The sequence below is a fragment of the Priapulus caudatus genome, unplaced genomic scaffold (assembly GCF_000485595.1).
Source record: "Priapulus caudatus unplaced genomic scaffold, Priapulus_caudatus-5.0.1 Scaffold487, whole genome shotgun sequence".
Classification (NCBI taxonomy): domain Eukaryota; kingdom Metazoa; phylum Priapulida; class Priapulimorpha; order Priapulimorphida; family Priapulidae; genus Priapulus; species Priapulus caudatus.
The window spans coordinates 184,447-196,922 of NW_014577548.1; the positions used below are offsets into that span (position 1 = coordinate 184,447).

Genomic DNA, 12,476 nt, shown 5'->3' on the forward strand with positions numbered 1-12,476 from the left:
CTCCGGAATTCCACGTGAATTCTTACGGAACACTTACACTTACAGTTCAAGCTTCCCACTGTTCACAGTTTAGGCACTCCCTTCTGCCACCATGTTGAAATCTTTAGTTTGATGAGGAGTGTAACTATGCAGAGATACAATAGCAGATAACAGTGACAATGAAACTAACTGTAATTATTACGATTTACGAATAGCGAAGACGAATTCCTATATATCGTATCCTCTAAACTCAGGCAGTCAACGCTAACGCATGAGCGCTATATATTGTTACAATGTCAACAAAAAACTCCGTTATTACAGAAAAGAAAGCGCGCCTAGTAGCCTACGAAATTGCGGCAGCATTTCTAGCCCGTCTCTACATAACTGGGTAGTGAGATCCCTCGTGCAATGGGCAGAACTGCTCAATTCATCGAAAAGCCGGCTTCAAGCCTCTCCTGGAAGGACCGGCGATACTTGCGTTGGGTAGAAGGCAGCGACATTGCTAAAAGTGGCCGCTACGCGGCGTTTGAGCGCTTCGCGCGGATATCCGGCTGGAGACTGTCTAGTTGTTACATAATGTTGTTATTGACAGTTTCTGTAACATCTGTTTTGTACGTGTTACATGGATTAGTCAGTGGAGCTAGACTGGTAGTTGTTTTAGCCATAGTCTAGCTAGACAGAGCGTCGCATAGCAAGATGCGCGGCTACATTGATGTATTAGGGAGAATGGTAGACGTGGTTGAGTTAGACAGATTAGAGGGTCATTGTGAAATGGGGGGTAGGACTTAGTCTGTGAGAACGGGTACATGTGCGTGGTGCATGTGGTTTGTAGGAGTTTTGGGAAATATATAGAGGGAGATGTAAGGGGAGTGGGAATTCTGATTCTGGTCGCAAGAAAACGCGCACGCGTGACCGCGCGTTTTTGTCTGTGTATAAGGAGATGTGATGTGTGTAAGATATTAAAGATTATTCCGGTTACTACAACAAGTTTGACTTTATATCTTCATTTCTGTTTACATTGCCATTGCCGTTGAACGATAGAGATTTGTTAACATTTGTTAGCGCAAATAATAGTATAGTGTCGAATGATATATTATACGAAGGTATTGTAGTCGCTGGGTAATTCTGCTGCCAGACAACTGTGCGCTATAGCTTGCGTGCTATGTGCGCCATGTAATTGTGTGACTAAACTTCGAATGCGATAATAAAATGAGAGTAGACTGATGTAGATTACAAACTGCCGTTTCACTATTGAATACTTACAAAATCAGTACAGGTCACACAGGGTAGACTATAGGTTTTCAAGATGCACATACAATTAACACAACAGAGGGATGAGAATACGAGAGCCTCGTTTCTTCCGCGCGAGCTCTCTTATACCTCCCCTTGTAAGATTAGTCGTGCCTCCCTTACCAAATATGCTTCTCCCTATGACTGCTGACTACAGGGACAGTAGAGGGGTGGAATTGTTGTCTGTGGTCAGTTTGTAGAGTGGGATAGAGTGGATGGCCAATGGCGAGTATTGAGTGAGGATGGGTTTACGCCCCCCTTCCCCCTCAGGCACGTGGGTGCTCCGTGGGTGGCATGACGTATGTCGTATGACGTATGCTGGTTGATCGTTTACCGTAATTGAGTATTTAACAGCTGTGTAGAAATAACTTTAGGCTAATGTGTGTATTTTACTTGCCGACATCTGACCGGTACTACGGGCAGTGTTGTGGCCCCCATGTGTGTATCTAAGATATTATTTGTTGCAAGCTAACCCGCACGATAGACAGTGATGACGCTAATGTGTGTGTGTTCAGTGTAGAACAGCTGTTTAGTAGCTGTTTAAAACAACGTTATGCTAATGTGTGTGTTCTTCGCCGACAGCTAACCCAAACTAATGTTGTGATGCGGCTAAGGTGTGTGTCTAAGCTGTTATTCGTTGAAAGTTGACCCGTACTATGGGCAGTGATGCGGCCAATGTGTGTAGGTTGTAACAGAACTGCGCCTCTCTACGTGTGTATCTATTCCGTGTGGAACTAATTTTACCAGTCGTTTGTGTGTCCGGCAGATAAATCCGTCTCCTTGCCAGCTGGTGTGGTGTAAGATTATGTTTGTGTTGATGTTCTGCTGCTGGTTATAACGTAACATCAGCCTGTGTGTGAGCTGGTATTAAATGCGTTCGCGGAATGATATTAGCGTTGCTACAGTATTATATACCCGACCGTCATGTACCGAGTGATGCAAAATGGCATTGCGACCACAACTGTCAGGTACCGAGTGATGAAAATCGCATTGCGCACACGACCGTCGGGTACTGAGTGATCAAATGGTCGAATGCAATGGTGGTATTATACAGCTGGGAAATTCTGCACGATGAAAACGCAATGAAAAGGCATGGCTAACACACTTCTTTCCATTGTGCTCGAACATAACATTGTACATACTCTAAATTCTAGCAAATATATGCTACACGCATGATCAATATGACAATTTATTAAATTGTGAAATTATGATTCATTTTTTGTGCAAGGGGATGACTCTCGCCAATTTTATGTCTAATTGTTGGATTGAGCAATCATTATATTTCATCATATCTGTAAATGGCTCGCTGAGACGAACGCTCCTAAAATCTATCCGGCTGGTAAATCCATCCCTCCTGTAGCCTTTACTCGTCGACTGTATATGCAATGCTCTTTCTATATGGAAAAGTACCACAGCGTATGTACAGCGATCATATACACCGGCGTGTGTTTACAATGATAATTATCTTTAGTCAAGCTCGCGTTTTTCTTCTTTCCAAGCCAAAGTGGGCCAGAGCCGATAGGCAATTCTTGCATGTATTAGATGGTGCCAGCGTGCAGCAAAGCTAACCCTAACCCTGCGCTTAGCATACGTAGACGGACGCACGTACACACGCCCGTACCTACTTATACAGGCAGCCAAGCACGCAAGCACATAGCTAGCTGTAGTACTACGAAGCACACAAATACGCACACACGTGTATGAACACACGCAGTCACACACCGACGCACGTACGCACGCACGCAGGCCGGCACAGACATTTCTATGGGTGCATGTATGTGTTTGTATGTGTGTGTGTGCGTCGCTGAGTGCGTGCGTCAGTGTCTTTAAAATGTTCATTAGGAACAATTTTTGAGAAGTCCAAAAAATCCGTTTCCTCAACAAAATTATTTTTTAGCCTTGCCACAAGTTATGGCGCAAGATAAGTATGTCATCTAACACGCACAATTCACAGATCATATCAGGAGCTATTCACCTATTGACAATATTTGTGATTATTACGTCGTCATTGTTTGTATATATAGGTGAACATTTCTATTTACATGAATAGAGGCGTATTATTTTTGCATGTATTATTATAAAACCCAGCTTATGAATCCGCTGCAGCTGCCGCTCGTTACATGAAGCCGCTGACGCATAATAAAATACAATTCATAATAAAACTTATACAACACAGTGTAGAAGTAGAAGGTGTTGACACTTTTATTGATATTTTCATTGAACTTGCAAAGAACAGCAGCTCAATGCAGCTGAGCTGTTTCATTGTATTCCCGGTAAAATTATCGACTGCTCGCTGGCAGCTATGGATTCGTGCGCCGACCAATGCATTCTATGAGAGGATGAAATATAGATCGCACATAAATATGTCAACACGCACGTCCATGGGCGCAGCCATCTTGGATCATGCCATCACTGATACTGAGATGGTCTAGGGAAAACAAGGAATATAAACAAGAACGCGATATATAGAGTATGATAATCAACGCGGTTTATGTACTATTAATCAACATAATATATGAGGAGATTTGAATAGAATGAATAGTCTAAGTTGTCGGAGGAATAGTTACTTAGAAACGAGTTGCATAATATGATGCAATCATTGTACCAGCCACGGGTTGCGTCTGCGGGTGAAAGCTTGGTGAAGGCGATTGCACCAGCGAACGAAATCTGCGTGCCAGCTAGGTATATAAGGCGCACCGAACTGAGCAGCGTGAGAGCGTTATTTTTCAGGTTAGGTTTAGGAAGAAGAAGAAGGAGCAGCCGAGGACGAAGAGAAAGAGGAAGAGAGCGTTTTTTTCAGGGCTAGGTAGGAAGAAGAAGAAGAAGAGGAAGGAGAAGGAGACAAAGAAGAAGAGAGAATGAGCGGAAGCGTCGTAGACGAAGAGTTTTCAGGTAGGTGAAAACCAGAGACGAACGGGAGAGGGGAATAAAACGAGGACGGAGAAGAACGGGATTCCGGTTAGGTAGAGCCAGGAGCGACTACGAGGGAGACCCCTTGGAGACTGCCTAGGTCTACGCGAGGAGAGGACGAGCGTGAGAGAGGAGGACGAAACCGGCGACGCGTTACTTCTGATAGCTTCTGCTGTCTGCAGATAGGCTAGTTCCAATTTCAGTTTCTCTTGCAGTTCGCGCTGGATGAAGTTTGGGGCGGTTATAGCTAGAGTGGTACACGTTCGCCACCTTGACTCGGGCAAGTATAGTTCGCTACACTAAAGCGTGTGGAACTGTCGAGCGGGTACGAGTCTAGCCGTTAGGTGGGTTATACCCAGTCATAGCCGACCGACCCGTCTGCAAGCAAATTCGTAGGCAAATGCTATGGATATACCCTCGTTCCACCATCTATCGCACGCCATATGTACTAGACTGATCTACACTCATGTACAGTCATGTGTGTTTAAACTTTTATTTTGATGAGGAGTGTAACTATGCAGAGATACAATAGCAGATAAGAGTGAGAATGAAACTAACTGTAAAGTGGATTTATTACGAATAGCGGAGACATGTTGTATTGTTCCTATATATCGGATCCTCTAAACTTAGCCAGAGTCAACGCTACGCATGATCGCTATATATTATTACATCCTTTCTCCTTTATAAAAGAACAAACTTCAAACTAATTACCGTTGACCGTTACTCAACAAACAAACATTACAGAGTCTCGTCAAGAAAATCTCGCTTCCGATTTCTATAGAAGTCAAATATACCCTTTATCTTGAGTACATTAAATTAAATCAGTCTTGCAATGCTTCAAACTCATCTAAACACAACTTTCTAGTAAAATGTACTCTAATTAACTTGTCATGTTGCTACTTTGAATAATGATTGGTTCATCCTAGCACTGTACGTCTCACAGATTAAGTTTGACCGGTTTGTAAACCTTCCTGCCACATCTCGACACAACCACTGGAGTGCGTGTCGATATCTTCAACTGAGGTGGCAGTCTTTTGGGAGGACTGCCTGCGATTGGTGCGATTGGTGGAGGCGACAGGTCGGTCGGTAGGGGAGGATTTCTCCTGACGCCCGCACAGAATTACAGGTTTCGTCGTGATCTTTGTGAGGTTGTTCATGAACAACCAGGAGCTCATGATAATTCTCCACATCGTAATCATCCGTAACTACGTTGATATGCTGTCTCGCACCTTTACTATTCCAGCGAGGCTGGTTTCTCCCCTTGTGCAGACTTTCACATTTTGCCTTGAAGTGGTTCGGTTTGTGGCATTTTCTGCAGATTTGTCCATAGGCAGGACATAGCTCTCGTTTCAGTACATGTGTCTTGCCACAGTACAAACATTCTAGCGTTAGGTTTCTCTTCCTTGTGAAGGTGTCCCTTTCTACCTTTGTAGTCTGGACTACGGTACACCTTCCTTTGTGTATACCTCACTTTGTGTACTGCTGCCTCTGCAGCTGCACCTCCATCTAGAGTACTTACATTTTGTTTCGTGAGCTCTGCTGCTCTAGCTAGCTCAATAGTTTTATGCAGTGTTAGCTCAGGAGTTCGGAATAGCCTTTCTCTCAGATGCTGGTCTTTTACACCGCATACAAGTTTATCTCGCACTAAGGAGTCAGCTAGATGCCCAAAGTTGCACGTTTGAGATAGCATATTCACATCGGTGATAAATTTCTCAAGTGTTTCGACACCTTGTACACGCATATTAAACTTGAAACGCTGTATAATCTTGTTTTTCTTCGGTTGTTTCGGTATCACAATTTACAATATATATTTCTTATTATAATAGGTCAAATACTCCCAGCACTTGGAGCCGGTAGGGTTTACAAGAACCGTGAAGCTATGTGTCCAGGAGCCACGGAACATCAAGACCATCGCTACGGACAGACACGTGACAATCCGATGCTTAATGAGGAAGGAGTTTCCAAATATTACGCATCAGTTTGACGTGTGGCACATGGCAAAGCGTATGTACAGGATCAATCACTACAAATGAATTTTTTGTCTAGGAATAGTATAATAATCGTTATATTTTATCATATTTTTCATTTAGATTTATTGACTTAGGTGTTCAGAAAAAACTCCTAGCCGGAGGGAAAAGGAAAGACTGCAACGAGGTTCTGCCATGGGTGCAGAGTGTGATTAATCACTTATGGTGGTGTGTTTGCTCGTGCGAAGGTGATGCAGACCTCATTATGTATATATTTCTATATGTTATTTACTAACTGCGTACGAGTTTTACGCGAGTTGTGTTGTAACATGCAAGGTTTTGTGCATACGGTTTACTTCACTGACTCGTGAGGAGATTTATTTTACGTACAATCACATATTACCAAGAATGTGTTAAGTGTTAGGATACACAATGTAAATGGTGCTATACATTCTTTCATCACCATTACAGGGAGATGTGGATCTCGATACTGTGCCATGTCGTCAACAAACACAGTTGGAACTATGGCACAGTATTTCACAAGTGTGCGCATGAAGTGAAGTGCGCTGAAGACAGCAATACCTGCTATCTGCGACCAGGGTCGTTCGCGCACAAACTACTCCGTCAGGTGGTGATGGACAACCGGCCCCTGAGTGACATGAGCCACCTCACGGAGTGCTGTCACCCGGCCACATAGAGGTCTACCACAGCCTCCACCTAAAGTACGCTTCAAAGTGTATACACTTTGGGTTTAAAGGTATGTGACTAACCAGTAATAAAAGTAGATTAATTACTAGTGCTGTCATTGATGGAAAATTTGATGAATATGGTCCATATGTTAGTACTTTATTATCTTTCGGTGCTGTACAAAATTATACTGGTTACTGCGTAGCGCTCAGTCTTACTGCACGTCAATTTGAGCTTGTATGTTGAGCGGCGACTGGGACCCTGTCTATGCAAGTTTAACTTCCAAAAGCAAAATGTCACTGCATTGTTTGGTAAAAGCTAGGTTAGTTTTGAAGTTAATTTCAGACATTATGTTAGTTTACGCGTGCAGCTGAACTACATCGATATCAGTTCATTGTGTATCAATGCATCATCCCTTGACCAAAAATTGCGATACAACGATATCGCAATTTTCAATGACAGCACTATCAATTACTTATGTTGACCGCTTCTTACATACAAAATACTTGTATTTAAAGGTATGCTTGCAAGAGCACAGCTAACAGCCCTGGACAACAACGAAAGCACTAATCGTGCGCTTGTTCATGATGCTGAGAGCAACCCAATTTATAGGCAGGCATTCAATAAGGCCAAGAAGTACTGGATCGTAAAAAAGCGGTACTGTACTAAGACGCACCGTTTCTGCCATGAAATCTTGGTAACTGCCCTGGATATGCAGAAAGGATGTATGTACATACTCTCTCTTATACTATTTTACTCTTCATATAATTGTCGTATTTTTGTCTTCATATAACTTATTGTACTTCATTCAGTCACATGTAGCAGTTCACCAAATTTGCACTCATTGCATATTCAACAGCTAGGTTATTCGTCTATAGTTACAAGTTATGATTAGTAATTCCAAAATGATATCTTGCTTTAAAAATTAAGGTGAAGAAGCAAGATATGCCTAAATTCCAGCATTACCAAAAAATATAGCTGCGCAGCCATGCCCACCTAAGGCAGAACTTGTGGAGAATACACCAATCGAGGTTCCCGGAGACAGCGAGAACACACAAGTTTTAGTAAGGTTAGTTACCAGGGTGATACTATACTGTGTGAACAGTGTAAATAGCAAGATAAACACAATGCAGTCTATGTACAAATTCCTTTGTAGTTAGCAAGTCGCATTTTAGTGTGGCAGCCAGCCTGCCAGGCATCGTCAACTTCCGATATATAATCAGACCCGGCCTTCTTTAAAGCCTACATAATTGCCTATATAAAGCCACTGAACTCTGGGAAGGCAGATCGTATTGCAGCAATTACACAGGCAGGAATCCCGGGGGGTCACTATATATCCCGGTATTACCCCATGTGCGTTCTCACTAAAAATAATAGGCCCCCTAGTGCGAACTGCACGTTGGAAAACCCTACCTCCTATTGCAGAAACAATTGAAAAATACCACCCCCTATTGCATACACAATAAAAATATCCCACCCCCTATTGCATACACAATGAAAGAGACCTACCCGGACCCCTACCCCCTATTGCGAGGTCTTGCAGACAAGTGGAAGGCAAAGAGTGGAGGGAATGGAGGGGGCCCGTGAGGGGGGGCCTACTGCGGGCGCGGTGCTTGACTTGAGCGATCACGAGGGCTTATTGCGGGATTAGCTTTGTAAAGGGGGGCCTATTTGCTCCCGCGCGGGCCCGCTTTAGAAGTTGAAAAACACCCCCCTAACCCGCAAAATTTGGAACGCACATGGGGTAATATAGGTTCCCGGAGACAGCGAGAACACACAAGGTTTAGTAAGGTTAGTTACCAGGGTGATACTATACTGTGTGAACAGTGTAAATAGCAAGATAAACACAATTGATGCAGTCTAGGTACAAATTCCTTTGTAGTTAGCAAGTCACATTTTAGTGTGGCAGCCAGGCATCGTCAACTTCCGATATATCAGACCCTTCTTTAAAGCCTACATAATTGCCACTGAACTCTGGGAAGGCAGATCGTATTGCAGCAGTTACACAGGCAGGAATCACTCTTCTCACACAGCGCCCAAGTCTTTTATGTATCCATGGCAGTAGGTAAAATTGCGGTATCCTGCCAGACGTAAAACTCTACAAGAATATAAAAATAGTAATATTTTATAGTGTAATCATTAACTATAGACGAGTTTCAGTAGCTATTGCCCCTAGCAAATCCTGGAATCTACCGTGCATGTGCTGCAGCATGCTGAAAAACATTTTTATAGCTTAAAGAGGATGTGCAATATCTATTTTTATGCGATTATATCTAATAATTTTGGTATATGTTGGGGAAAAATGTCTATATTTCACGATAGCATGCATAATTCATCTGTAACGCGTTTAGGTGGCTCAGTCACTATTACACATTTCCGAAGATTGCGTTTGAAAACGGCGCCGAATTTCCCAGCGGCAGATGTGACGCCATTTCCAGGACATGATTGTACGACACGACACAGTCTGACACGATGAATGTAGAAAGTAAATACCGCAGAGATTTTTTGACAGAATCAGCAAGTGGACGTGATGATAATGAAGATATTGAGTTCTGTGAGACTGGTGCAGCTAGTATGGGAGCAGAAGTAGTGATTGGCCCACATATGTATGAACCAGATGCATCCTTTATCAACCAGTGTATCCGATTTAGGATTTAATTTAGTTCATTTGACTGAATGCAGATGGCAGCACCTCACTGTAACCATTTATGCGCATCCGCAGAGAAGATGACTGCCCCCATGGTTTAAGACAAAGCTGTTTTGAAAGGTAAGAATTTGTTCAAAAAACCTTCTTTAGCATACAAGTAATGCAGGCTACCAATAATTTTTCCGATCATGATTTTTTTCAATCACATTTTCGTCGGACCTGCTAAACCGTGAAATGACGCGAAATGAGGGCCTCTCTCTCTCTCTCTTCCCCCATCATTCTCTCTCTCTCTCTGGATATCCATTCTCCGTGTGTAAAGGTTTAACGTGGATATCAAGCATCATCTACGTCGAAAAGTTCGCATCTACATTGCTGATCTCTCTACATCGAGTCATCGACAATGACTCCATCTACACCTCTACTCCTTCTACATCTACAGCTCGGCTAAAAAATACCACATATCATGGTTGCGAGATCGAGTTTGTTGTAGTACTCGGAATGGTTGCTATAAGGCATCGCGAGAAGCTTTGTTACTGCTACGGTGGCAGTCAGCTTGTCCCTAGCAACGCGCACCTCTTGCCTATTTCCGTGCCTCTCATCATGGGAAAGAAATGGGCTTGCAATGTCTGTAAAAAGAACTGCTCGTCTGGCTGCATATATTGTCAGGTATAACATATTTAATAGTTACAGATAGCTGGAGTGATTCTCTCCTTCCTGTGTGAGCTAAAGCCTGTCATATTGTTTGCTGATATCGTGACGGAAATTGTTTCACATCATTTCATCACTAGGCCCTAGTGATAGTAGCAGTTGGCATTAGCATTTTTCCATTTGGTATTCCAAGTAAACATTACCAGGGTGCATTGAGTTTACAACTAACTTAAATTTGCTATTTTTATCCTACCTTCTTACAGATAACTAACTGTTCGCTGATTTTAGAATTTATTCGGGGGATATTCATTATACAGTTGTAAATGTATAAACATGAAGATAATTTCATCTACTACTTAATTGTCATGTAGACGTGCCGCTCCTGGACCCACTTCGAGTGTCAGGAGATAGAGAAAACCAATCAAGATATTTGGGCCAAATTGGAAGGCGATTACATATGCAAGGCATGCCACATAAACTACGATGGATCATTTGACTACCTAATGGGATTGGAGCGCCTTAAACAGGTAAGTTTATAAAGTTTTAATTTAATATCCCACGATGAGGTTTATCACACTAAACTTAATTTTAAACACATTGCAGTTATTGCAGTAATGACGTAACGAGTCAGCGCTCCCAGCTGCGACCGGAAGCAACATACTAGCTCACTAAACGTGGGACGGCCGATGGCAGCTGTAGAGTTTACACACACACACACACGCGCGCGTACGCACGCACGCACACACGCACGCACACACGCACACACACACCAAACAAACATACACGCGCGCGTACACACATAAACATGCACGTACGCAGGCACGCACGCACGCACGCACGCGCACACAAACATGCACGCACGCACGCACATTCACACACACACGCACGCACGCACGCACGCACGCGCACACACACACATACACACACATGGACACACACACACACACACACACACACACGCACACGCACACGCACGCGCTGCATACAAATACACACGAAATTAATTTACTATAATTTATTATTACAATTAAACTTGTAAAATTTATGGTATAAAACGGCTTAGCTCTCGAATAACCAGCCCCCTCCCTAATAAAGGTCGGCCGCGACCACGTGGATAAACACCTATGTGTATCTCTGGCGTTAGGATGCATCATTTTTTTCTTTCAGGCTGCAAAGCAAGGAATGACGAAGCTCACGTGTATTGCACGGAGGGAATGGCTACTTCTGAAGGAAAAGAAAGTTGTCTTTGAACTGCCAATCGACTTCGCACACTGTCAAAACGACCCTGTATCTGAAGCAATTATCGCAGACACCATACAACAGTATTGACGCCGCTTGCATGTACTGGGGATGGCGATTGTTTATTTAATGCTTTTTCGATTCTGCTGAAGGGTGACGAGTCGATGTCAGTAGAGCTCAGGTACAGATGCTGCCTAGAAATGGTAATGAATGGCGAAAAAATAAAGGGCCATCTAGCATATTATGCTAGACTTTCTCTAATATCTTCCGACTTTGAAGATGACTGCATCGATTGTGCGAAACCCCTATCTTGGTCCTCAGTATGGCGGATGATGGCACTGTCCAATTACCTGAATCTTCCGGTGACATCTGTCTATCCTGCCACAAATGGAACAAAAAACATTGTATATACGGCATTAAACACAACTTTCACACAACAGAACGTCAATGTTGAGCAAAAATATATCAAAATCCTTTCGACAAATGTCCGCTATCCAGATTAAAAAAAAGAAGACAAATCAACAGCCACCAAAACGTAAGGAATGGTTTCCAAACCATTTTGTCCCATTGGTTGAAAATCGAGAAAAACCGAGCACCAGATACTGAACACACTATAGATGAGTCTACAGATGAGGCTACAGATGAGGCTACAGTTGAGGTTACAGATGAGGTTACAGATGAGGATACAGATGATGCCAGTTATGATGCCAGTAAATGCAGCACACAAAATGCATCAGCGGGTAAGCCCGAAAAAAACGAATCTGGATCTCTTCCTCATCAAAGGTTCCTATCCATATCTGCAACCATTGAAATCTTCAAAAAAGTAAATTACACCCCATTAGAAAAAAATCCCGGATTCGCTAAAGGAACACAAATATACACAAAAATCTGAACAATAACAAGAATGTTTACAAACGATCGAACAAGCAGAATAGTGAGTTCTGGGACAACTGCGGTACCTAGATTGGCTCATCAAGTCCAGTTCAGCTGTTCTTGGTAACAGATGGGAGATTATCTAGTATATTTAAAAAAGGGGCGTTATTGTACCGAGAGACGTGTTAACAAAGAACTTATCTATACACCTCTTTTTCCTCAACCTGAATTATCAC

The 12,476-nt window shown here is 42.9% G+C and overlaps 1 protein-coding gene across 2 annotated transcripts; it reads left to right on the forward strand.

The window, feature by feature from the left end:
* Positions 1-7,357: 7,357 nt before the first annotated feature.
* On the forward strand, positions 7,358-11,592 carry LOC106810929. 2 transcript variants are annotated; one of them, XR_001394080.1, is made up of 5 exons: positions 7,358-7,558; positions 7,764-7,902; positions 9,516-9,600; positions 10,500-10,655; positions 11,296-11,358. XR_001394080.1 is itself a non-coding variant. In XM_014814412.1 (3 exons), the coding sequence occupies exons 1-3, from the start codon at positions 9,979-9,981 to the stop codon at positions 11,455-11,457; spliced, it is 486 nt and encodes a 161-aa protein (XP_014669898.1). In that variant the 5' UTR covers positions 9,789-9,978; the 3' UTR covers positions 11,458-11,592. The 2 variants fall into 2 exon arrangements, 1 of the variants encoding a protein (XP_014669898.1); XM_014814412.1 differs by lacking the exons at positions 7,358-7,558; positions 7,764-7,902; positions 9,516-9,600 and adding an exon at positions 9,789-10,146 and having other exon boundaries at positions 11,296-11,592.
* The last annotated feature ends 884 nt before the right edge of the window (positions 11,593-12,476 follow it).

What these genes read in the sequence shown, in the direction of transcription:
- LOC106810929 (XM_014814412.1), top strand. Translation starts at nt 9,979, where the DNA reads ATGGTTGCTATAAGGCATCGCGAGAAGCTTTGTTACTGCTACGGTGGC. An exon ending in CTGGCTGCATATATTGTCAG is followed by an intron (nt 10,147 to 10,499) that starts GTATAACATATT and finishes ATTGTCATGTAG; the next exon opens with ACGTGCCGCTCCTGGACCCA. An exon ending in GATTGGAGCGCCTTAAACAG is followed by an intron (nt 10,656 to 11,295) that starts GTAAGTTTATAA and finishes TTTTTCTTTCAG; the next exon opens with GCTGCAAAGCAAGGAATGAC.